Below are 25018 nucleotides of genomic sequence, written 5' to 3'. Positions count from 1 at the left end.
GAGAAAGGTGGCTATTCCAGCATCTGTTCCAGTGCTGTAAATGGGAATTCTATGTAATGTGAATGCTATGTGTATATACAACAATACAATAACCTTTATTGGCATGCTATCGAACATGACAAGGAACCAATCCATCCATCAAATGGCAATCTGCAAATACATTAAGCGCCTTTTAGATGCTAAATATAAAGCAATAGTTTCAATGACACAGAGTGTTGGACTTGATGGGCCGTTGGCCTGATCCAACATGGCTTCTCTTATGTTCTTATGTTCTTATGGTTCCGAGTTGACAACAGGAAGACAATTTTATATTTGTTGGGCTTCACTGTTTGCTCAGACAGGGGTCAATGTGCACACACACACACACCAAGAAGAAACAACTAGATTTTATCTGCATCCCCTTGTGCTAACTAGAGATGTTACAGTCTTGCTCCCCTACCTGCTTTCTTTCCTTCCAGCCGACAGCAAATCAAGATGTGTACCGTTAGTACCATCTAGTGGTTACCGGGGGGTTCTTCCTCCCTCATGACTTTTGAAAAGCAGGGAGACATTTCAGGGCAGCATATTAAGAGGTTTTAATATCCCTGGGTCTTCGTACCAAAGCCCTGAAAAAATTCCAGCAACGTGCCTAATTCAACATGCGTTCTTCTTATGTATTTGTTCAGGATGGGTTGTGAACTGGCAGAGACTGACCAAGAGAGAGATCTTGGGGTCGTGGTAGATAACTCACTGAACATGTCAAGACAGTGTGCGATTGCAATAAAAAAGGCCAACACCATGCTGGGAATTATTAGGAAGGGAACTGAAAACAAATCATCCAGTATCATAATGTATAAATCGATGATGCGGTCTCATTTGGAATACTGTGTACAATTCTGGTCACTGCACCTCAAAGAGGATATTATAGCATTGGAAAAAGTGCAGAAAAGGGCAACTAGAATGATTAAAGGTTTGGAACACTTTCCCTATGAAAAAAGGTTAAAACGCTCGGGACTCTTTAGCTTGGAAAAACGTTGACTGCGGGGTGACATGATAGAGGTTTACAAGATTATGCATGGGATGGAGAAAGTAGAGAAAGAAGTCCTTTTCTCCCTTTCTCACAATACAAGAACTCGTGGGCATTCGACGAAATCGCTGAGCAGTTGGGTTAAAACGGATAAAAGGAAGTACTTCTTCACCCAAAGGGTGATTAACATGTGGAATTCACTGCCACAGGAGGTGGTGGCAGCTACAAGCATAGCCAGCTTTAAGAGGGGGGGTTAGATAAAAATATGGAGCAGAGGTCTATCAGTGGCAATTAGCCACAGTGTGTGTGTATATGTATGTATATGTGTGTGTGTGTATATATCTGTATATATATCTATATCACATAGATATATATACACACACACACATATTGGCCACTATGTGACACAGTGTTGGACTGGATGGGCCATTGGCCTGATCCAACATGGCTTCTCTTATGTTCTTATGTGACACAGAGTGTTGGACTGGATGGACCATTGGCCTGATCCAACATGGCTTCTCTTATGTTCTTATGTGACGCAGAGTGTTGGACTGGATGGGCCACTGGCCTGATCCAACATGGCTTCTCTTTTATTCTTATGTGACACAGAGTGTTGGACTGGATGGGCCATTAGCCTGATCCAACATGGCTTCTCTTATGTTCTTATGTGACACAGAGTGTTGGACTGGATGGGCCACTGGCCTGATCCAACATGGCTTCTCTTCTGTTCTTATGTGACACAGAGTGTTGGACTGGATGGGCCATTGGCCTGATCCAACATGGCTTCTCTTATGTTCTTCTGTGACACAGAGTGTTGGACTGGAGGGGCCACTGGCCTGATCCAACATGGCTTCTCTTATGTTCTTCTGTGACACAGAGTGTTGGACTGGATGGGCCATTGGCCTGATCCAACATGGCTTCTCTTATGTTCTTATGATGCTGAGGGGTACATACCTATGAACCAACTGAACATTTGTATCAGAGAGTCCATGAATTCTCTGGTCTTTGTTGTTAGAAAACAGCACCCCTTTTTTTGCCCATTGGAGAGGTTTTTTTTGGGGGGGGGGTACATGGAAGAAAGGAGGCAGCAGCAAAACCAGCCTAGATAAAGTTGTGCCCAACTCCTAATAGCTTTGAAGGGGGCCGTTTTGAGTTCAAGCCCCCTTTGTTGAATGGCGACATTTGGGAAATGCGCTTTATCGTCTAAAAACACATGAAACTGCCTTGTACTTCTTGGTCCATCAAAGTCAATATTGTCTGCTCAGACTGGCAGCAGCTCTCCAGGTCTCAGGCTGAGGTTTTTCACATCATCAACTGCCAGATCTTTTTTCAAACTGGAGATGCCGGGGATTGAACCTGGGACCTTTGGCATGTCAAGCAGAAGCACTACCACTGAGCCACAGTCCCTCCCCTCCCTCTTCCCCCATATCCTGGAAGACTAATAACCCATATTGTACACAATGAATGGGCATTTCCACTTCCAAAATTTTACCTACCTTCCCCAGGGATATGAAGACCTGGAGTATGGAACTGAAAACAGCCTGTTCATTCCATTTGGCTAGGACACAAAAATTATGGGAATGTCAAGACCGCAAACACCTTCACTCTCTCATTTTATTTATTCTCGGCCCACAGTGCTTACTGGACCTGCAAAACTGGTACCAGTGGTCACCCACCTACTAGGGGGGCAGGAACATGGGAGAAGAAAGTCCCTTTACATTCTCCTAGAGCTTCATATCAGATGCGTCTGGGGCACTGCAATGACTACAACATGGGAAGCGGTCCATAGGATGTCTCACATAATGTGGCTGCCCAGTAAGCGAAGTTGGGTGAAGGAAGATAATACAACTCCAAGGCAGCTTTGCAGAAGTCCACTTGAGCAAATGTTCGCTAGAGGGAGAGGTATCCTCTTGTAGAACCAAAGTCGTCTAGAGAGGCCACTGCATCTAGGTTAGCTGTTAATTTTTTCTCAATTTAAAGGGATCCTGCAGCTTCCTGAAGACCCTCAAAATCTTTCTCGCCTCGCACGTCTCTTGCAAGAGATGCCCCGTCCTCACAGCCTGGTGGAAGAAGCATCTTCAAAGACACGTTCTTGTTTTCTCAAGGCAGAAGGGACAAAGGCTTCATGCAGCTTTCATTTTTTGGCTACATATGGAATGCAGAAGGATCCCTGCAAAGGAAAATTTCAGATAACAGAAATCTGTGAGAAGAGATGAATAAGCATCAAGCTTTTTCGCCTTCCCAAGAAGGAAGAGAAATACATGGGGGTGGATCGAAAGAGGAATTCCTTACCAGCCGCCACGGACACGTTCAACGATTCAATCCCAGGCTGAAGTTCTCTTCCTGGGAAGATGCTCAACATCCTTCGGCACAGGCTCCTACTCTCCGGAGAAAGCCCAGCACCTTCGTTCCCTGCCAAGAAACACACCCAGAAAAACGTTTTGTAAAACTGGAATCGGGGACTGCCCAATGAAACCGACTGGCGATAGTTTCAGGGCAGAAGAGTTCCATCACAACACGGAATTCATTTATGGATTTTGTTGCCACAACACAAAGTGACCACAGGTGGATGGCTTTAAAAGGGACTGCACACATCCGTAGGGGAGGAGAGGCCGCTAAACTCAGTGGAACCTCCTTAGCTGGGGGGCAAAATGCCAGCTCTGCTAAGGCCCCGACAGCCAGAGCAAGCTCATCTGTGCTGGCTGCAGGCTTCTGAAAAAGCATCTGAGTATCGCAGACCGGGGTCATTTTGTAGAAAGAGAGGTGCCGGAGCTCATTAGCACAGCTCATTTGCATATGCCACAGACCCCTGACATCACCAGGTAGGCTGCCCATGCGGTCCATGGTACAACCTCTGATCCATTCAATGGAACAGCCAAATATCACATCAAAGGAGAGCAAGCTGTTGAAGTCCCAGCCACGGTCATCCCCAAGGCCCACAGACAAAAAGGGCCCTGTGTTTTTGGAAGCTTCCTTCCTCTCCACGTGAACAGCACAGCCTCAGGATTCCTCAGCAGCAAAAGAGTCCTCTCCCTCCTGACTTTCACAAATCCAGGATTCCCCAAAACCAGATCTGCCCACTCCTGACTGAAGTTCATACAGTCAGGACTAAAAAACAGTTCCAGAAAGTGCAGTGTCAGTTATGGATCTCCGTCATTTGACCCCCAGAAGTTTGGGCAACCCCTGGTTAGATCCTAGTCTCTGGCCATCCAGAAAAGGATTCCCTACACAGGACACTCACCCTGAGAGAAGGAGCAAACAGTGTGTGGGACTCCGTTCCCCGTTCCCAGTATGATCCCATTCGGATTCTGCTGCTAATTCCCACAGGGAACGTATTTCCCAAACTCTCCTGGACCACACGCTGTTCAATTTCCTTTTCTGACAAGAGGGAGTGCTCAGAGAAGTTGTAAAACCATTGTCAGTGGTAATATTGGTAGAGGAGCGCAAAGAGTTTGCAAATCAGTCTCAGTGGTCCTTGGACAGAAGGGATGATGCGGCCATTCCTGCAAAGATGCTTCTCATTGTTCAAGGGAACGGTGCTGAGAGCTGCCGTCTTCCCCCGTCATTGTAGTTCTTGCAAAGGGTTTCTCTGGGGCCCACTGCCCTCACCACCCTGCCCCTTGTGAGCTGTTATTTTTCCCATGGTTGCAAAATAAGGGCTGTCAGTTCTAGGAAGACGCTGTGCTTGGAGACCACTAGAGAGAGCCTTCTCTATAGCGGCTCCCTGTTGGTGGAACCAACTCCCAGAAGAAGTAAGAGGACCTTCCCCAGTTCCGCAAGGCTTGTAAGACAACTGTTTCGACTCGCCTTCAACTGATAGTAGTATATGAGGATACCCAATGAGGGCTGAAGACACTGGAAATAACATTAGCACCAAATTGCTTTAAAATGTTTTAATTGTTCATTGTTTAATCTGTTTAATGTTTTAACTGTTAAAGTTCAGAATTGTAAATGTTTTATTGTTGTGAGCCGCCCTAAGCCTGCTTTGGCGGGGAGGGCAAGATATAAATCCAATAAAATAAATAAATAAATAAAATAGACATTTTAATCAAAGACTGGATCGACATATGGAGCAGAGGTCCCTCAGTGGCTATTAGCCATAGGGTATTGTTGGAATAAAAAGAGCCCCGTGGCGCAGAGTGTTAAAGCCGCAGTACTGCAGTCCTAAACTCTGCTCACGACCTGAGTTCAATCCCCGGTGGGTTTTCAGGTAGCCGGCTCGAGGCTGACTCAGCCTTCCATCCTTCCGAGGTTGGTAAAATGAGTACCCAGCTTGCTGGGGGGGAAGTGTAGATAGCCGGGGAAGGCAATGGCAAACCACCCTGTAAAAAATCTGTCATGAAAGCATTGTGAAAGCAACATCAACCCAGAGTCGGAAACGACTGGTGCTTGCACAGGGGACCTTTCCTTTCCATTGTCGGAACTCTCTGTCTGTGGCAGTGATGCTCTGTATTCTTGGTGCTTGCGGGGGCACAGTGGGAGGGCTTCTAGTGTCCTGGCCCCACTGATGGACCTCCTGACGGCACTTGGGGTTTTTTGGCCACTGTGTGACACAGAAAAACTGTTGGACTAGATGGGCCATTGACCTAATCCAACATGGCTTCTCTGATGTTCTTATGTTTGGGGCAGTGATGCTTAGTATTCTTGGTGCTGGGGGGGGCACAGTGGGAAGGCTTCTAGTGTCCTGGCCCAACTGATGGACCTCCTGATGGCACCTGGTTTTTTGGCCACTATGTGACACAGAGTGTTGGACTGGATGGGCCATTGGCCTGATCCAACATTTCTCTGATGTTCTTATGTCTGGGGCAAGTGATGCTCTGTATTCTTGGTGCTTTGGGGGAGCCAAGAGTGGGAGGGCTTCTAGTGTCCTGGTTTCACTGGTGGACCTCCTGAGGGGACCTGTTTTGGGATTTTTTGGCCACAGTGTGACAGAGCGTTGGACTGGATGGGCCATTGGCCTGATCCAACATGGCTTCTCTTACGTTCTTAAAGGTGAGCGTTACAACAACAAGAAAATGGGACTGCCAGGCAGTCTTGTGTTGCCAGTACAGCGGAACAGCCCAAATCACCTTCTGTGCCTCCCACACTGGCACAAACAGCACCTAGTGCATCACTCAGGATTGGCCCCCTTGGGGTGGAACAAAGACTGCAGTAGTCTATCCTTTAATACAAATGAGTATGCCTGAGTCAGACCCTTAGTCAGTCCAGCTCCAAAATCTCCTCTGATCGGCACTGGCTCTCCAGGGTCTCTGGAAGAGAAGGGTCCCTCCCACCACCTGCTACTTGCCACCTCTGAACTGGAGATTCTGGAGACTGAGCCCAGAACCTTCTGCATGGAAAGCCACTGAGCTATGGCCCTTCCCTGCTTCCTGGGGGACACCTGGGTGGCTCCTATGGGCAACAGCATGCTCGGCTAGACGGACCTGTTATTCAGAAGGAACTCATTTGCATATTAAGCCACATCCCTGAGATCACCATTGTTCCACACAGGGCTTTTTTGTAGAAAAAAAAACTCAGCAGGAACTCATCTGCATAGTAGGCCACACCCTCTGACACCAAGCCAGCCAGAACGGCATTCCTGTGCGTTCCTGCTCAAAAAAAAAAAGTCCTAACAGTATAGTGAAGATCTTCCGCCTTCCTCTCCTCAAGAGATGCCCAGAGCACAGACAGCCTTGAACCCATGACCCTACAAGTTCCCAGATGCCAGCTTTTCTAGCTTGTCAGAGGCATCATTTGTCCTTCCTCATCGCCAATGTTTGTATGAACTTTGAGGTCCACTTCTTCTCTGATCAAGAACTGACATCATGCTCCATATGGCTCTTCCTGCTGGGTGCCACAAGCCTCAACCTGAGGTTCCCGCCCTGGCCCCTGGGGGGAAGGGGTGGGGAGCAGAATCAACATGCCATTCCAGAGGGGAGACCCCCATGATCCTCTTGGCCTTGAGAACTCAGGTGACAACGGAAGGCCAATCTGCACCACAGGTGGAATGAAATCTATCAGATTGCCTGACTTCCCTTAGTCTAGACATATCTGCCCTGAACACAGGGCTTTCTTCGTAGAAAAAGCCCAGCAGGAACTCATTTGCATGTTAGGCCACACCCCCTGATGCCAAGCCAGTTGGAACTGCGTTCCTGTGCATTCCTGCTAAAAAAAAGAGTCCTGCTTGAACATAATCTGTGAAGAGACCTGCCGGATCAGATGGATGGTCCATTTAGGCCAGCTTCCTGTTTCACACAGTACTTAACCAGTTGTTGTGGAGGACTAACAGACTGGGCAGAGAGGCCGAGGCCTTCTTCTGATGTTGCCTGGCGATCAGAGGTTTCCTGCCTCTCCATCTGGAGGCTCCCTTAAAGTCATCGTGGCTAGTAGCCATTGATTCACCTCTCCTCTGCGAACCTGCCTACTCTTATCCCCTTTAAAGCCATCTATGTCCATGGTGTTGGAGGAGAGCTCTACAGATACTGTGGAATGCCAAGAAGACAAATAAAGTGGGTTCTAGATCAAATCAACCCTGAACTCTCCCTAGAAGAAAAAATGACTAAACTGAAGGTATCCAAGACTCCCTGGAAAAGACAGCAGTGCCAGGAAAAGCTGAAGGCAGCAGGTAAAGACGAAGACCCAACCTGAGATGGATGGACTCTAGGGTTGCCAAGTCCAATTTCAGAAATATCTGGGGACTTTGGGGGTGGAGCCAGGAGACACTGGGGTGGAGCTAGGGGGGAGGGGGGGAAATGGCGCCAAGGAGCGTGGCGAGCCACCCCATCTCGGAGCGGGTGGCCACTGCACTGCTGCCGCCTCTTCTCCGCTCACCGCAGCTGCTCCTCTTCCCCCACTCCCCCAAAAAAACGGAAGCGGGGGGGGGGGGAAACGGCGCCAAGGAGCGCGGCGAGCCGCCCCATCTCGGAGCGGTCGCCTCTTCTTCGCTCACCGTAGAAGGACCCAGATTCGCGGCTCGCCACGTTCCTGGCCTGCCTCCACCCTCCCCTTCTCTGATTTTACCTCAGAGGCGGAGCGGGCAATGGCACTGCGCTGCTGCCGCCTCTTCTCGGCTTCATCTTAGCTGCTCTTCCGAGATGGGCTCAGCCTGAGCCCATCTTGGAGGAGCAGCTACGGTGAGCGGAGAAGAGGCAGCAGCTGCGCAGCGGCATCGCCCGCTCCGAGATGGGGTGGCTCGCTGCGCTCCTTGGCGCCGTTTCCCCCCCCCCGCTTTTGTTTTTTTTGGGGAGCGGGGGAAGAGGCTGGAAATCCTGGGGTCCCCCGCCAGGGCGGGAGGGTTGGGAAGCCTAATTGACTCATTCATTCATTCATTCACTCACTTTCACTGGCATATCAAGATGGATTGACTCAATCAAGGAAGCTACGAGGCCCTCCGGTTTGCAAGACTTGAGCCAGGCTGTTACCCGTAGGATGTTTTGGAGGTTGTTAATTCATAAGCTCGCCCATTCTATCCTATCTAGAACCCACCCACGTGAGGACACAGAATGCGAAACTTTTCTTTACAACTGAACTGGTTCACAGCTGCAGTCCAAGGAATTGGTGTCCTGCCTAAGCCATCCGGCTGTAAGCCTTTAGCAATATTTTTGAGCTCCTCTACCACGTACATCCATCTTGTAAGCATTCGATGGATGCTTCTGGAGCACCGTCAAGTCGTAGCCAACGTGGCAACCCCGTAGGGTTTTAGAGGCAAGAGATGAAGCAGAGGTGGTTTGCCACTGCCTGCCTCCACATAGAAGCCCTGGACTTCTTTGGTGGTCTCCCCTCCAGGCACTCAGCAGGGACAACCCTGCTCAGCTACAGAGCTGTAATGAGACTGAGCTAACTTGGGCTATCCAAGTCCCCTACTAGCCATAAAGCTTTTTCATTTCATGGGACACAATTGCGTCCAAATGAATTAATTACCACTTAATTATCCGTCTCCTACACTCCCTTCGCCGGTACCCTCTGCCTGCAAATCTATGGTCCCAGGTGTGAAGCATCCGCCAGTTTGGAGAGCCAGTTTGATGTAGTGGTTAAGTGTGTGGACTCTTATCTGGGAGAACCGGGTTTGATTCCCCACTCCTCCACTTGGACCTGCTGGCATGGCCTTGGGTCAGCCAGAGCTCTGGCAGAGGTTGTCCTTGAAAGGGCAGCTGCTGTGAGAGCCCTCTCCAGCCCCACCCACCTCACAGGGTGTTTGTTGTGGGGGAGGAAGGTAGAGGAGATTGTGAGCCGCTCTGAGACTCTTCGGAGTGGAGGGCGGGATATAAATCCAATATAATCTTCTTCTTCTTTAACAGCGCAGTCCTCCAGCCCTCAATAGCAAATTGCACTGTGGGAACTGGCCCCTCATCACAATGCATTATACCCCATGGTTTATGTGGAGAAACACCATTTTAGGCCTGTGCTTGTCTGGGAGTTGGCTAGAGGAGTCTATAAAACTCTAGGCAAGGCTTTGGCCTAGTCTATTCCTCCTTCCCCCTCCCCTCCTGTCTGGAAGCAGCACTTCTGAGGAGGCCTCCTTGAGAGACAGGAAGTCGTTCAGGCTGGTCTCCCTGTAGGCTGCAGGAGGTAAAACCATAAGAACGTAAGAGAAGCCATGTTGGATCAGGCCAATGGCCCATCCAGTCCAACACTCTGTGTCACACAGTGGCAAAAAATTTTATATATACACACACACTGTGGCTAATAGCCACTGATGGACCTGTGCTCCATATTTTTATCTAAACCCCTCTTGAAGGTGGCTATGCTTGTGGCCGCCACCACCTCCTGTGGCAGTGAATTCCACATGTTAATCACCCTTTGGGTGAAGAAGTACTTCCTTTTATCCATTTTAACCTGGCTGCTCAGCAATTCCCTGGGCGGGAACTGGGTTTTATATTAGAGGTTTTTGGAGGGAAACAGGCAGTTAAAAGTTGACAGGGGAAGCTGACAGTCAGGTTTGATTTGTGTCTTGGAGGCTGGTGAGTCAGTTCTGGATGGTATGGTCAGGGCCAGTTGTATATTAGGGAGAGAAGGAGCGTTTATCCCTACTTTCGTTTATTGCTTCTGTTCACCCTGTATTTAAAAATGCCTGTAAATAGTTATAAATTTTAAATAAATATTTTGTCTTTTTAAAAGGAAGTCCCTCTGTGCCACCTAGTTTCCCCAACCGCCTTAGACCACGCTACTGTTAGAGGGGAGTCCAGGGAAGGGGGAAGGCACACAGTTGGCAAGGGTGCCAATCCTCCAGGGGTCTCCCAAAGAAGGACTTTGGTCTCTGTGAGAACCAGGTGCTGGGTTGGCAGAGGACCTTGAGGCCAGGCCTCAGAACTGGCAAGGGGGATTGGGAGTCCTGTTCCTCTCAGTCAGGAACCCCTAAAGTGAGCAGGTGGTGGCAGCGTGCCCTAGTGGTGGGAAGAAGATAAGCTCCCTTCAGGAGCTGGCAACTCAAAAGGGGAGCTGACGGGACCGGGACTGAAGGCAAAATCGGGCCGGTTCCGTCACAGTTTACATAGCAGGATGTTACCCACCTAGTAACAAGACAGTGGGCCTCGTCCAGCGAAAATCCAAGCAGCTCTCCACAGGAACGCCATCCAGCGCTGTGGAATGGCCAACCGTCCCAACGATCTCCCATCCTTGTTCAGATTTCGCCTTCAAAAAATAAAGATGGTGAGCAAGAGGGGACAGACAAACCAACTTCCCCCAAAACTGCATATCCCACAAATGTTTAGAAAACATCCACGCAGCTTTAATTCCACTGTAAAATGGAAGAGTACATCTGGTCGACTTATACCCCTTCCAGCATGCTGGGATCTAGCTCAGCTGAGAATCCCCTCTCCCCTCCCCCCACAAACATACGCACAGCTGTCTTATACTGAATTAGACCCCGGGTTCATCAAGTTCAGTATTGTATAATAATAATACTTTTTATTTATATCCCACCCTCCCCACCGAAGCAGGCTCAGGGCAGCTCACAACATTTCAGTGCAATACAATACGATACAACATAATACAATACAATAAAATCACATAATTCAATAAATACTACATTATAAAACCATCATTTAAACCAACATTCCAATTAAAATTAACAGTTATGGTGCTAAACTACAGGTTTTTAATAAATTGATGGCGGAATACAACAGCAGCGAATCTAGCATTAGCTCAGCATTCAGCGAAGGCCATCTGAAAGAGAGTGGTCTTGCAGGCCCTGCGGGATTGGCCAAGACTCCGCAGGGCCCGCACTTTCTATTCAGATTGGCAGTGGTTCTCCAGGGTCTCAGGCAGAGGTGGTCTTTTACCTCCTGCCTGGTCCTTTTAACTGGAGATACTGGGGACTTAACCAGGGGACCTTCTGCGTGCCAAGCAGAGGCTCTTCCACCACCCCTCCTGTTCGCAACTCCACCAAATGGAGGACATGAGGGAGGGTGAGATGCAGCCAAGCACCCCTCTGCCATGCCTGGAATTGGCTCCAACTGCAAATTATTCCTGCAAAGTATCTCCAAAGTTCATGTTATCACCATACAGTGGCCTGGCCTGGTACATTCTGGATGGATGCCTCCGTTGGTTCCTGTAGACTGGAAAGACTATAAAAATGTGGCCCTGGGCTTCGTTCTAGGCTGTTTGGCCAACACCCCCCGCCCCAGTGCGCGTCGGGGTCTTGGTCCTGCAGTCCAGGAACGTTCCTTGTGCTTTTTAAGAGTGTACATTTTATCAGGTATTGAGACTCTTAAATGCTATTGGGTATTACTTGCGCATGGCTGCAAAGAGTTAATAAACAGTGAGTGTTAAGCTATTGTTCTCTCTGGTCCTTTTCCTCCAGAGGCCTGAATCAGCCTATCTCTGTCCATCCTCCGAAAAGAACCCCATGGGGTTTGGGATATCCCCCAACAAAGCCATTTGGAGCCTCTTTGGCCATTTGAGATGAGAGAAGAATTAGACAGAAGTTCCTGACTGGAGTTAGCCAAATCTATAGTCCTGATGAGGGTAAATACATCAATTGCTTTTCAAAGAAACTGCCACAGGGTCAGAGGTTTATGGAATGACATTGCAGAGTTGGAAAAAGGACAGAGGAGGGCAACCAAGACGGTGAGGGGGGTGCAGCATCTTCCGTAGGGGGAAAGACTCAACAGTCCGGGACTTAAGTTTAGAAAAGAGGCGACTGAGGGGGTGACAAGACAGAGGTTTATAGAATTATGCCTGGGGTGGAGAGAGCTGACAAAGGGAGATGTTTCTCCCTCTCCCCAAATCCTAGAACTCGAGGGCATCCTAGGAAACTGACAGGCAGGAGGTTCAGGACAGACAAAAGGAAAGACTACTTTACGAGAGAGGAATTAAAACGTGGAACTCGCTGCCAGAGGATGTCGTGACGGCCACAGGAGGAATAAGTTTCAAAAGGGGATTAGAGAGATTCAGGGAGGAGAAGTCTATCAGTAGCTGAGGGGAACCTCCACTTTCAGAAGCACTAATCAAACGGATCCCAGAGCTAGGAGGCAGCATTGGGGGAAGTGAGGGGAGGGAAACGCCGTGCCATTTATTTATTTAAAAGGCTTCTACCCCTGCCTTTCAGTGTGAAATTTCCAGGGCAGCTAATCAGTGGGGAAATGGCCATAACATTCCCCAACAAACAAACAGCATCTTGCCACCAAATGGGGGCAAACAGTTCAAAAAGAGGCAGGAATCAGCAATGATTATCTAATTAAACACCAATTAAAATGAATTAAAAGGTTGGGGACACGAGGGTAATATTCCCCAGCTGCTGAGACCCAACCAAGCAGGTGCCAGCTGTGTTGCATTTCAGAGAGCTGCCCACGACTGCGATGCCAACTAGGGTTGCCTGCTCCAGGCTGGGAAACACCTGGAGAGTTAGGGGGCGGAGCCTGGGGGGGAGGAGGAGGAGAAGAAGCAGATGAGGATGATGGCGACGATGCCGGGTTTATACCCTGCCCTATACTCTGAATCTCAGAGTCTCAAAGCAGCTTACAATCTCCTTTCCCTTCCCCTCCCCCCAACAGACACCCTGTGAGATGGGTGGGGCTGAGAGAGCTCTCCCAGAAGTTGCCCTTTCAAGGACAACTCTGCAAGAACTATGGCTGACCCATTCCAGCAGCTGCAAGTGGAGGAGTGAAGAAGAAGAAGATGATATTGGATTTATATCCCGCCCTCCACTCCGAAGAGTCTCAGAGCAGCTCACAATCTCCTTTACCTTCCTCCCCCACAACAGACACCCTGTGAGGTGGATGGGGCTGGAGAGGGCTCTCACAGCAGCTGCCCTTTCAAGGACAGAGTCTCAGAGTGGCTCACAATCTCCTTTACCTTCCTCCCCCACAACAGACACCCTGTGAGGTAGATGAAGATATTGGATTTATATCCCGCCGTCCACTCCGAAGAGTCTCAGAGCGGCTCACAATCTCCTTCACCTTCCTCCCCCACAACAGACACCCTGTGAGGTGGGTGGGGCTGGAGAGGGCTCTCACAGCAGCTGCCCTTTCAAGGACAACCTCTGCCAGGGCTATGGCTGACCCAAGGCCATTCCAGCAGGTGCAAGTGGAGGAGTGGGGAATCCAACCCAGTTCTCCCAGATAAGAGTCCGCACACGTAACCACTACACCAAACTGGCTCTCCCTGGGGAGTTCCCCAAACTGGGGAATCAAACCCAGTTTTCCCAAATAAGAGAAAAAGAAGAAGATGATGATGATATTGGATTTATACCCTGCCCTGTACTCTGAATCTCAGAGCTTACAATCTCCTTTACCTTCCCCCACCCCGAACAGACACCCTGTGAGGTGGGTGGGGCTGAGAGAGCTCTCACAAAAGCTGCCCTTTCAAGGACAACTCCTGCGAGAACTATGGCTGACCCAAGGCCATTCCAGCAGCTGCAAGTGGAGGAGTGGGGGATCAAACCCGGTTCTCCCAGATAAGGGTTCACGCATTTAATCGCTACACCAAACTGGCTTTCTTGGAGGGAAGGGTTTGGGGAGGGAAGGGGCACAGGGCTGCCAAACCCCCGGTCCGGGGAATCTCCTGCCTGGGAGGTTCTCAACCCACCAGCCCACATTGGGCCGGCGGGGAGAACGTCCCCCTGCATCGCTGGCACGTTGACGTCACGCGGAAGTGACGTCATCAAAATGGTGGTGCTGCTCTAGGTGTGTCCAGGAAAATTCTATGGTTTTCCTGGACATTCTAGCCATTTGGGAGGTAAAACTCTATGGCACAATAGGGACCATAGAGTTTTAACCTCCCAAATAGCTAGAGTGTCCAGGAAAACAATAAGAGTTTTCCCGGAAACAACTAGAGCAGCCCCGAACGGGTGCCGCCATTTTGATGATGTCACTTCCGGGTGACGTCATTCCGTCGCACGCACGTGAATGCCCCTCGCTGGGGGACGAAGAGGACTTGGCAACCCTAAAGGGGCATCAGCAGGATATAATGCCATAGACCCCACCTTCCAAAGCAGCCATTTTCTCCAGGTGAGCTGATCTCTGCAGTCTGGAGATCAGTTGTAATAACTGGCGATCTCCAGCCCCAACTGACGGCTGGCAGACTTGGTGCCAACCACCGAGGCCCTCTTTCCAGCCGCCACCCACCCCACTTCAATAAGCAGGGGCACTCAAACAGCGGTGGGTCTTAACTGACAGCCCAAGTTCATTAAAAACCTGGTGATCCGTCAGAAATAATCATTGGACAGAATCAGCCCTCCTGAGTTAGACAGACCTCAGCTGGATCTGGCAAAGCATTTCTCCCTCGCAGGCTTACATTGCATGTCTTGACAGAGAAAGAGGAGAACCCCAATTAACCACAAAATTCATTTTAGCAAAAGTCAGGGGGTGTGGGGAGGGGAAATCGCTTCCTTACGGCCTCATTTTTTGAAAAATCGGCAGTTTCCAGGCGATAAGAATATCGAAATTTATGCGCGCCCTGTGACAGAGGCTAAGCTGCCAATGAGGACCCAATGAAAGAGATCGCCATGGCAGCCCGCAGGCTCATAAATTGCGCTTTATAGCAAAGAAACCGATTCCCCCAGATGTTTCAATTAAGCATCAACACTTTTTTACGGCTTTTTATATCAGTCGGAAAGGGTTGCTGGCACGGATCGGCACTCGGACGAGGCTCTGAAACGAGCCAAAGGGAAAAAGGAGACGGTTCGGTGGCAACTTGCCAATGAAGATGCCGCATGAGGGTTGTCTGTGTCAAGAGCCTTCCCACCACTTCTCTTCTCTTGGGTCCCTGCTGCAGATCATGGGGATCCAAATTCATCTGGCACGACCCCATTCCATTCTTTCACCAGCAAGTCAAATCCTGCTCTTTCCATCTCTACTCTTCCCGCACCCTCTTCTTCTTGACACCCCGCCTCCCATTTTTTAAACCTTGCACAATGCTGCTGTCATGAGACCAAGCACTGCAAAACGCATCTCTGGTGGGGAAAAGGAGACCAGAGTTGCAGCTAAAATTTTATTTTTCATTTCCCTGACTTTCCCTGACCAATTTCCATTTCCCTGACTTTCCCGAAAGTGGCAACCCTGGAGACGTCTAAACTTGTTGGTCAAAGCAAAAGGACCGAGCAAGATGCCATTCGGTGTGCCTGAGACATTTTGTCGTTTCGTAGCTGATCGTTTGCAAAGGATACCTTCTTAATGGTTAAGCTGCTTCATCAGCATTACGACCCACCTTGAATCTGGTCATGGAGAAAGGCGTGTTTAAAATGTTCTCAAGAAATAAAACCTCCTAAACTTTACGACAACATTATTGGGGTCAAACAGACCCCGATGACTTCAAAGCGTGGGATATAATGAGCTCTACACAGAATGACTTGGACTGAGTATGTGCTAAATGTAGGCAGTTCCCAGTAGGTAAAATACATAAAAACAGACTAACCCCCAAGCAGATGTAAAAATTATCTCCAAAAACAATGAGCAACTGAGGTTGCACCAATCCAAAAAAGCAGCAAAAACCCAGAAGGAAAGGTGAGGACTGAGGCCGGCGGTGAGTTTAGTTTTTGTTGGAGGAGGATATACAGTTACCTGTAACAAACTCTGGGGCAGGAGAGCACCTGATCCTGTCAAAATTAAGCTGCTTTCACTGACTTCAAAGGCGGAGTTAAGCAGGCTCAATCAGTCTCTGCCTTTGAAATCAATGGGGCTATTTTCTGAAAGGCTATGCTCATGCTCGCTAAGCGAGGTTGAATCTGTAGAGCATATGTTTCTCAGCTGTCCATATTATAGGGAGGCTCGTTTTAGAATTATTACTCCATTCGTCGACAGGACACCTGGTTATATTAATACAAACAAAGCAAGACTTCGCTGGCTCCTATCGTAAGAACATAAGAGAAGCCATGTTGGATCAGGCCAACGGCCCATCAAGTCCAACCCTCTGTGTCACACAGTGGCAAAAAATTTTATATACACACATACACTGTGGCTAATAGCCACTGATGGACCTGTGCTCCATATTTTTATCTAAACCCTTCTTGAAGGTGGCTATACTTGTGGCCGCCATCACCTCCTGTGGCAGTGAATTCCACATGTTAATCACCCTTTGGGTGAAGAAGTACTTCCTTTTATCCGTTTTAACCTGTCTGCTCAGCAATTTCATCGAATGCCCACGAGTTCTTGTATTGTGAGAAAGGGAGAAAAGTACTTCTTTCTCTACTTTCTCCATCCCATGCATTATCTTGTAAACCTCTATCATGTCACCCCGCAGTCGACGTTTCTCCAAGCTAAAGAGTCCCAAGCGTTTCAACCTTTCTTCATAGGGAAAGTGCTCCAGCCCTTTAATCATTCTAGTTGCCCTTCTCTGGACTTTCTCCAATGCTATAATATCCTTTTTGAGGTGCAGCGACCAGAACTGCACACAGTACTCCAAATGAGACCGCACCATCGATTTATACAGGGGCATTATGATACTGGCTGATTTGTTTTCAATTCCCTTCCTAATAATTCCCAGCATGGCGTTGGCCTTTTTTATTGCAAACGCACACTGTCTTGACATTTTCAGTGAATTATCTACCTTCAGAGATTACACATTCAGTTGCTGAGTTTTGTGCATTAGACTGCGGGAATTACATTTTAAAAGTTCTTAAATTTAGATTTCTATTTTTGTATACTATGTCTGTTTTTACTTTTCCGTATTATGTTTCTACTGTATCCTGGTCTTGAGACTGTAATAAACTATGATGAATGGGGCTATTTAAAGCAAGTTCCTCGGATTGGATCGTGCCACGGAAATTTTGGAAACCACCTGAGTAATATAGGATAGGGCAGAATTTTTAAAAAATATCCAAGGAAACAGATTAATATATGATAATGTAGCACAAGGGGCAGGTTACCTTTCCCCACCCTCAAGTATCACACCATTTACCTTTAAAGACATTGAAGAAGATACTGGATTTATATCCTGCCCTATACTCTGAATCTCAGAGGAATCACAATCTCCTTTACCTCCCCCTCCACCACAACAGACACCCTGTGGGGTGGGTGGGGCTGAGAGGGCTCTCACAGCAGCTGCCCTTTCAAGGACAACTCTGCAAGAATTATGGCTGACCCAAGGCCATTCCAGCAGCTGCAAGTGGAGGAGTGGGGAATCAAACCCAGTTCTCCCAGATAAGAGTCCGCGCACTTAACCACTACACCAAACTCGCTATCACATTGGTGGGAAGCAAATTCAAGGGGTCCCAGAGACATGGGATGCAGCCCCAGACCTGGCCCCTCAAGCCAAGGGGTCTCCTCCATCACCTGCACTCTTTGTTCAACATATGCTTTGGGAACTGCCTACCCCACTATAACAGATCTGGGCATTTCTATTTATTTTACCTGGAGAAAGCTCTGGAGATGGTCAACGCCTATAACAGATCTGGGCATTTCTATTTATTTTACCTGGAGAAAGCTCTGGAGATGGTCAACGCCGAACACATCCAAGACTTCCATGGCCCCGGCACTCGCTTTGCTGACAACAGGTGTGAGAGGGCAACTGCAAAGTGAATGAATGAATATTTATTTACAGTCAAAGACCATTATTTACAAGCCAGAGACCATTAACCATAATAAAGGTAAAGATAAAGGTAGTCCCTTGTGCAAGCACCAGTCGTTTCCGACTCTGGGGTGACATTGCTTTCACAATGTTTTCACGGCAGACTTTTACAGGGTGGTTTGCCATTGCCTTCCCCAGTCCTCTACACTTCCCCCCCAGCAAGCTGGGGACTCACTTTACCAACCTCAGAAGGATGGAAGGCTGAGTCATCTCGAGCCGGCTACCTGAAAACCCAGCTTCCGCTGGGATCGAACTCAGGTTGTGAGCAGAGGGCTCCGACTGCAGTACTGTAGCTTTACCGCTCTGTGCCATGGGGCTCTTAACCATAACACATCCTTATTAAAACCACCCAGAATATTCCAAGAACTATATTTGATCATAAAAACCTTCAAACCTTATAAGAATCCAGAAAGTATAAAATAAGTTTAAAGTGTCAAATGCCACATGTCTGACTCTATAACATCATATAAATCATACAATTCAACCAGGTCATACAAATCATACAGAATTGTGTTTCCTTGTGGAATTTTACCAGATGGTAACAGAACTTAGCTATTTGTCTGGAGAGAAGTGGATTTTCATCAGTTTAAAGTTTCTCCAGGCAGGCCATGTCTGTGTCCGCTATTAGTCTGTCTAAAAACAGGGAAATAAATGGATCCCTATATACTTGGTGGAATGGACATTGAAAGAACATCTGGATCATTGCTTCCACATATTAGCCACATATATATATGTGTGTGTGTGTGTATATATATATATTTTAGGTGTATGTACATATATGTGTGTGTGTAGAGAGCCAGTTTGGTGTAGTGGTTAAGTGTGTGGACTCTTATCTGGCAGAACCGGGTTTGATTCCCCACTCCTCCACTTGCACCTGCTGGAATGGCCTTGGGTCAGCCATAGCTCTGGCAGAGGTTGTCCTTGAAAGGGCAGCTGCTGGGAGAGCCCTCTCCAGCCCCACCCACCTCACAGGGTGTTTGTTGTGGGGGAGGAAGGTAAAGGAGATTGTGAGCCGCTCTGAGACTCTTCGGAGTGGAGGGCAGGATATAAATCCAATATCTTCTTCTTCTATATATATATATATACACACACACGCACACACATATATTGGCCACTGTGTGACTCAGAGTGCTGGACTGGATGGGCCATTGGCCTGATCCAACATGGCTTCTCTTATGTTCTTATGTGACACAGAGTGTTGGACTGGATGGGCCATTGGCCTGATGCAGCAGGGCTTCTCTTATGTTCTTATGTGACACAGAGTGTTGGACTGGAGGGGCCACTGGCCTGATCAAGCATGGCTTCTCTTATGTTCTTATGTGACACAGAGTGTTGGACTGGAGGGGCCATTGGCCTGATCCAACATGGCTTCTCTTATGTTCTTATGTGACACAGAATGTTGGACTGGATGGGCCATTGGCCTGATCCAACATGGCTTCTCTTATGTTCTTATGTGACACAGAGTGTTGGACTGGATGGGCCATTGGCCTGATCCAACATGGCTTCTCTTATGTTCTTATGTGACACAGAGTGTTGGACTGGAGGGGCCACTGGCCTGATGCAACATGGCTTCTCTTATGTTCTTATGTGACACAGAGTGTTGGACTGGATGGGCCACTGGCCTGATCCAACATGGCTTCTCTTATGTTCTTATGTGACACAGAGTGTTGGACTGGATGGGCCACTGGCCTGATGCAACATGGCTTCTCTTATGTTCTTATGTGACACAGAGTGTTGGACTGGATGGGCCATTGACCTGATCCAACATGGCTTCTCTTATGTTCTTATGTGACACAGAGTGTTGGACTGGATGGGCCATTGGCCTGATCCAACATGGCTTCTCTTATATTCTTATGACACTCTGAGTTCCTAGACAGCCATGATGGATCAGACCAAAGGTCCAGGGAAGGGCGGAATAAACATGTAAAAATAAACCATGCCTCTGAAAAAACTCACCTGTTCTTATGACTCATCACAATCCTGTCGACACCCAAGAAGTGAGCTGACCGTAGAACGGCCCCCAGGTTCATGGGGTCTTGTATCCCCTCCAAGGCCAGCCAGAGGAGCTGGGACCTCTCGCTGGTGGCCCCCTCAGCCTCCTGGGAGGAGCCTTCCTGCCAGCGAATAGGACGAAGGGGTGTGGCCTCCAAGCAAACACCCTGGTGGACCCCTCCCTTACAGAGGACATCCAGCACCTTCCGTGGAACCAGCTGCAGAGGGATGCCCCGGGCCTCTGCTTGCTGGGAGAATTCTTCCATCACAGGCCGTGCCCTGGTACTGCCGGACTTGAGGAAAAGCCTGAAAAAATCCCTCTTGGACCTTGCCAGCGCCAAGGAACAGGGTGCAATCCCAAACAAGATCTCAGAGCCTTCAGTCCTTTCAATCAGCAGAGATCTGGGCCGTGACCGTCCCTTCTCTTTGGAGAAGTCATCGTTCCTCAGGTTCCAGAATTCCTCCTCCCTGGCAGGCGGACCTTTGGCGGGCAGCTTCCACCGGTGGTGGAACGGAGTCTGGAGCCTGAGATCTCTGCCGGGTTTGCTAGCTGGAAGCGGCTTCTGGTTTGGCTGGGCAGCCTCCCCACTTGCAGCCCTATCCGGAAGAGAGTCGACGTGCAGGCAAGATCCTTCCTTGGGGCCAGCCCTGTTGGGGGACTCGTTTTCTAGCAACAGCTGTTCCTCCTCCTGTGCTGAGAAGTGGCGGAAAATCTGGGCAGAGCGGATGTGACGAACAGCGAGCCCCAGTCTCACGGCCTTCTGGAAGCACAATTTAAAGGACGGGAAGGACTCCATGGTGGGCTGGGTGTCTGTCTGGCTGCACCTTAAGAAACAAGAAGCAGCAGCCAGTGGGTCAAGCGGAAGCAAACGACATGATACGTTCTTTGTGGTGGAAAGCCAAGCGGCAGCTGGCGCACAGCAGCCCTTAAGGCAGGGTTATGAGGTTTGTCACGAGGGCCGGATCTGACATAAATCAGACCTTGTGGGGCGGGGCCATGTTGGGTTGGGCCATGTGTGCATCTAGTTAAGGTTAGGTAGCAGAGAGAGAAACTTTATAAAGGACACAAACACAATGAAATATGTTTTTTTAAAAACGTAAAACATGCTTAAAACGTTAGCACTCATTGGTCTTAAAGGTGCTTTCTTTGTATTTCTCCAATGGGATCCAGGGAACTGGGCAAAGGAAGCTCTGGCTCTTTCCTTCCTTCCCCAGGGAACTGTGGGGGGGGGGAGCCTCAGACAATAGAAGGAAGAGAGGCTTGGCTCAGTAGCTCTGCTGCGCAATTGAGAGAGCCTAAAAAAAACAAGCTCTGCCTCCCCCCATTTCCTCCCCAAGGGTGGAGCCTCAGCCAATGGAGAAAATAGAGGCTTTGCTCTGTAGCTCCTGTGTGATTGAGCAAAACTTGCCAAGCAAGCTGTTACACAGAAGGGAGCCAGAGAGAGGCAGAAGGAAGCAAATGACAGTCAGTTGCTCCGGGGCGTGATAGAAGCCCTCCGGGGGCCTGATTCAGCCCCTGGACTGCACGTTTGACACCCCTGCTTCAGGATTTCCCAGGTGAAAGACATTCAGAAGTGCTTTGCTACTGCCTGCCTCTGTGTTGTGAACCTGGACTTCCTTTGGTGATCTTCCAGCAAAGTACTACCCAAGGCCAGCCCTGCTTAGCTTCTGAGATCTGAGGAGACTGGCTTGGGCCACTCCAGTCTTGTGTGTGCGTGTGAGTGAGTGCACCTGGAAGTCCTGGTGACCTCTGGTGACTGACCCCTACAGGGGGCATGGAGGATATCCAGAGAGGTGGCTGAATCGAGCCTGCCCCCGGCCTCCGGACTGCTGGTATTCCAGGGAGGTTTCCCGTCCAAGTACCTGCCAGAGTCGACCCTGCTTAGCTGCCATAATTGGAAAGAACCAAGAATAAACTCCAGCACAGCAGAACTAGTTCACATCCTAATCGCCACAGCAAGGCTGGTTATAGCCGCACACTGGGTAGGCAAATATGTACCAACCTCCCCATTGAATAATGGCTGAAGAGTCTGGGACTTTTCAGTTTGGAAAAGAAAGAACAAAGGTTGTTTGGGGGGGGTGATAAAAATGGTCAAGGTCGTCCCCTCTGCAAGCACCAGTCGTTTCCTACTCTGGGGTGATGTCGCATCACAACGTTTTCACGGCAGACTTTTTACAAGGTGGTTTGCCATTGCCTTCCCCAGTCTTTTACACTTTCCCCCCAGCAAGCTGGGGACTCATTTTACCAACCTCGGAAGGATGGAAGGCTGAGTCAACCTGGAGCCAGCTACCTGAACCCAGCTTCTGCCGGGATCGAACTCAGGTCGTGAGCAGAGAGCTTGGACTGCAGAACTGCAGCTTTACCACTCTGTGCCATAGGGCTGCTGGAAGCTTATAACATTATGCATGGGGTAGAGAGAGTTGGCAAAGACCACATTTTCTCCTGCCCTCAAAATTCTAAAACTTGAGGGCATGCAATGCAGCTGATGGGCTGGGCAGTAGGTTCACGATGGACAAAAGGAAATATGACTTGACACTGAGAGTGAGGAACATGTGGAATCTGAGGCCGGAGGATACATTGGGGGGATGCAGAATGAGTACAGTTTATTCCCATGGCACCAGTTTTGTTTCTCCATTCCCAGACATGCTTAACAGTCAGGGAGGAGGGCCACCCAGCCTATCCCACCCACCCCCCTCAATGAAATGGCAGGAGATGCAAAGAGGCTTCCTGTGTGGATTTCCTGCTTGTCCCACAGCAGTAAAAAGCACCCAAGCTTTCCCAAGCAATTGGAGGGGGGTGGTTTTGACAACTCAAAGCAGATCATAAACCCTGCAGACAACTAACTGCCTGCCACAATTTTTTTCAAAAGGATCACAGGGCCATGAAAAATAAACCCCAAAAGTCAACAGCTGTGTAAATACTTCTTAATTCGGCTCACACTGCCACAAACTACTGTTGTTCTTCCTGCTTCCCAGGGGGCCCAATTGGCACAGGGGGAGGGCTGGAATACCTGCTGGCTTTTCTGTTTCCCAAGAGATCCGGCCACCCCTCAAGGTGAATCTCCAACCCTAATTCAAGCCTCATTTTATCTTTAACTCTGCCCCGTGGCACAGAGTGGTAAAGCTGCAGTACTGCAGTCTGAACTCTCTGCTCACAACCTGAGTTCGATCCCAGCAGAAACTGGTTTCAGGTAGCCAGCTTTCAGGTAGACTCAGCCTTCCATCCTTCCGAAGTCGGTCAAATGAGTCCCCAGCTTGCTGGGGGAAAGGTGTAGATGACTGGGGAAGGCATTGGCAAACCAGCCCATAAAAAGTCTGCGGTGAAAACGTTGTGAAAGCAACGTCACCCCAGAGTTGGAAACGACTGGTGCTTGCACAGGGGACCTTTCCCTTACCTTTTTAAGAGTCCATCCAATTGCCAGGGAGCTACCAAATGCAGCCACCGGGCTTTTCATGGGCCCTGAAGCAGTTCCTCCTCCTCCTTTTCAATGTTCTCTCTAAGGTGCAGAGTCCTGTGAGCAAAAATTCTACTTTGTGAGCTCCTAGCATTAAATTTGTGAGCGGCTGCAGAAATCAGTGTGCTCTGGTGCCATTTTTCCTGAGCTAAGACAAGAATGTGTGAGCTGGAGGCTAAAAATCTGTGGGACGGCGGCTCAGTGGCAGAGCATCTGCTTGGTAAGCAGAAGGTCCCAGGTTCGATCCCCGGCATCTCCAACTAAAAAGGGTCCAGGCAAACAGGCGTGAAAAGCCTCAGCTTGAGACCCTGGAGAGCCGCTGCGAATTTGAGTAGACAATACTGACTTTGATGGACCCAGGGTCTGATTCAGTAGAAGGCAGCTTCATATGAGCTAGCTCACACTCACTCAGCTTAGAGGGAACACTGCTCCTCTTTTGTATTTAACATCCAGACGGATGAAGAATTCGGTGACACTGAAATCTTCCTGGTTGCTTTACTGACATTTTAGTTCACCCTAAACACAGGCGGCGGCTGCTGCTGCTCTTTGCAGCCCCAGAGGCCTGTGAACATCTAGGCATCTTCAGCCCCCTTCCCCTCCCCAATGCCGCCATGGAGAAAGCCGCGGACGCTGCAGCCCCAAAAGTATTGCAGAGGGGGGGAACCTACCTGGCCACCCACGTGGACAAAGCTCCGCTTCCCGGGACTCATCCGGCAGGGAGGTCCGGCCATAGAGATGGGACAGGGCCAGAGAGGCCGCGCTATTCTACAGCGCCACCTGCTGCCCATTCGTTTTTTCCCCTCTCCGCCCCAGGTTCTGGGTGGCGCGTGGCTTCTGTTTCTTTCTCTCTTTGCGTTTTGGCTGACCTAATTAGGGGATTATTTAGGGCAAGGGTGGCCAAGGGTAGCTCTTCAGATGTTTTTTTGTCTACAACTCCCATCAACTCCAGCCAGCTTGGCCAATGGCTGGGGTTGATGGGAGTTGTAGGCAAAAAACACCTGGAGAGCTACCGTCGGCCACCCGATTTAGGGGATTAATGACTGAATAAGAGCCGTTTAGAGAAGCCATCAGGGGTTGTAATTTTTTAAAGTAACTGGTTTTATTAGGGTTGCCAGGTCCAATTAAAGAAATATCTGGGGACTTTGGGGGTGGAGCCAGGAGACGTTGGGGGTGGAGCCAGGAAATATTAGGGGTGGAGCCAAAATCAAGACTGTGACAAGCATAATTGAACTCCAAAGGGAGTTCTGGCACATTTAAAGGGACGACACACCTTTTCAATGCCTTCCTTCCATAGGAAATAATGAAGGATAGGGGCACCTTCTTTTGGGGCTCATAGAATTGGACCCCCTGGTCCAATCATTTTGAAACTTGGGGGGTATTTTGGGGAGAGGCACTAGAAGCTGTACTGAAAATTTGGTGCCTCTACCTCAAAAAGCAGCCCCCCCCCCCCAGAGCCCCGGATACCCATGGATCAATTCTCCATTATTTTCTATGGGAATAAATCTCCATAGGGAATAACAGAGTTCCCAGCAAACATTTCCCTCCCCTCCCCCCCACTTTCTGACGACCTTAAAGCAGGGGG

At 49.1% G+C, this 25018-nt stretch overlaps 1 protein-coding gene across 1 annotated transcript; it reads right to left on the bottom strand.

Annotated features, from left to right (window-relative positions):
• Positions 1 to 2602: 2602 nt before the first annotated feature.
• On the bottom strand, positions 2603 to 24288 carry MRM1 (mitochondrial rRNA methyltransferase 1). The gene is made up of 6 exons (XM_060258872.1): positions 24105 to 24288; positions 19946 to 20806; positions 17836 to 17929; positions 10495 to 10615; positions 3299 to 3418; positions 2603 to 3176 (listed from the first exon to the last, which is right to left on the bottom strand). The coding sequence occupies exons 2-6, from the start codon at positions 20776 to 20778 to the stop codon at positions 3130 to 3132; spliced, it is 1215 nt and encodes a 404-aa protein (XP_060114855.1). The 5' UTR covers positions 20779 to 20806; positions 24105 to 24288; the 3' UTR covers positions 2603 to 3129.
• Between the last annotated feature and the right edge of the window lie 730 nt (positions 24289 to 25018).

This window comes from Heteronotia binoei, chromosome 18 (genome assembly GCF_032191835.1).
Source record: "Heteronotia binoei isolate CCM8104 ecotype False Entrance Well chromosome 18, APGP_CSIRO_Hbin_v1, whole genome shotgun sequence".
NCBI classification, from domain to species: Eukaryota; Metazoa; Chordata; class Lepidosauria; order Squamata; family Gekkonidae; genus Heteronotia; species Heteronotia binoei.
Note: the sequence above shows the minus strand (reverse complement) of the source record. Positions and strands in the feature narration are given on the sequence as shown.

Excerpts from the sequence above, each read along its gene's own strand:
- MRM1 (XM_060258872.1), bottom strand. The coding sequence starts at position 20,778 with ATGGAGTCCTTCCCGTCCTTTAAATTGTGCTTCCAGAAGGCCGTGAGA. Across the intron at positions 10,616-17,835 it reads ATCTCCAGAGCTTTCTCCAG|GCGAAATCTGAACAAGGATG; the intron begins GTAAAATAAATA and ends TATTTTTTGAAG. Across the intron at positions 3,177-3,298 it reads GAACGTGTCCGTGGCGGCTG|GGATCCTTCTGCATTCCATA; the intron begins GTAAGGAATTCC and ends TTTCCTTTGCAG.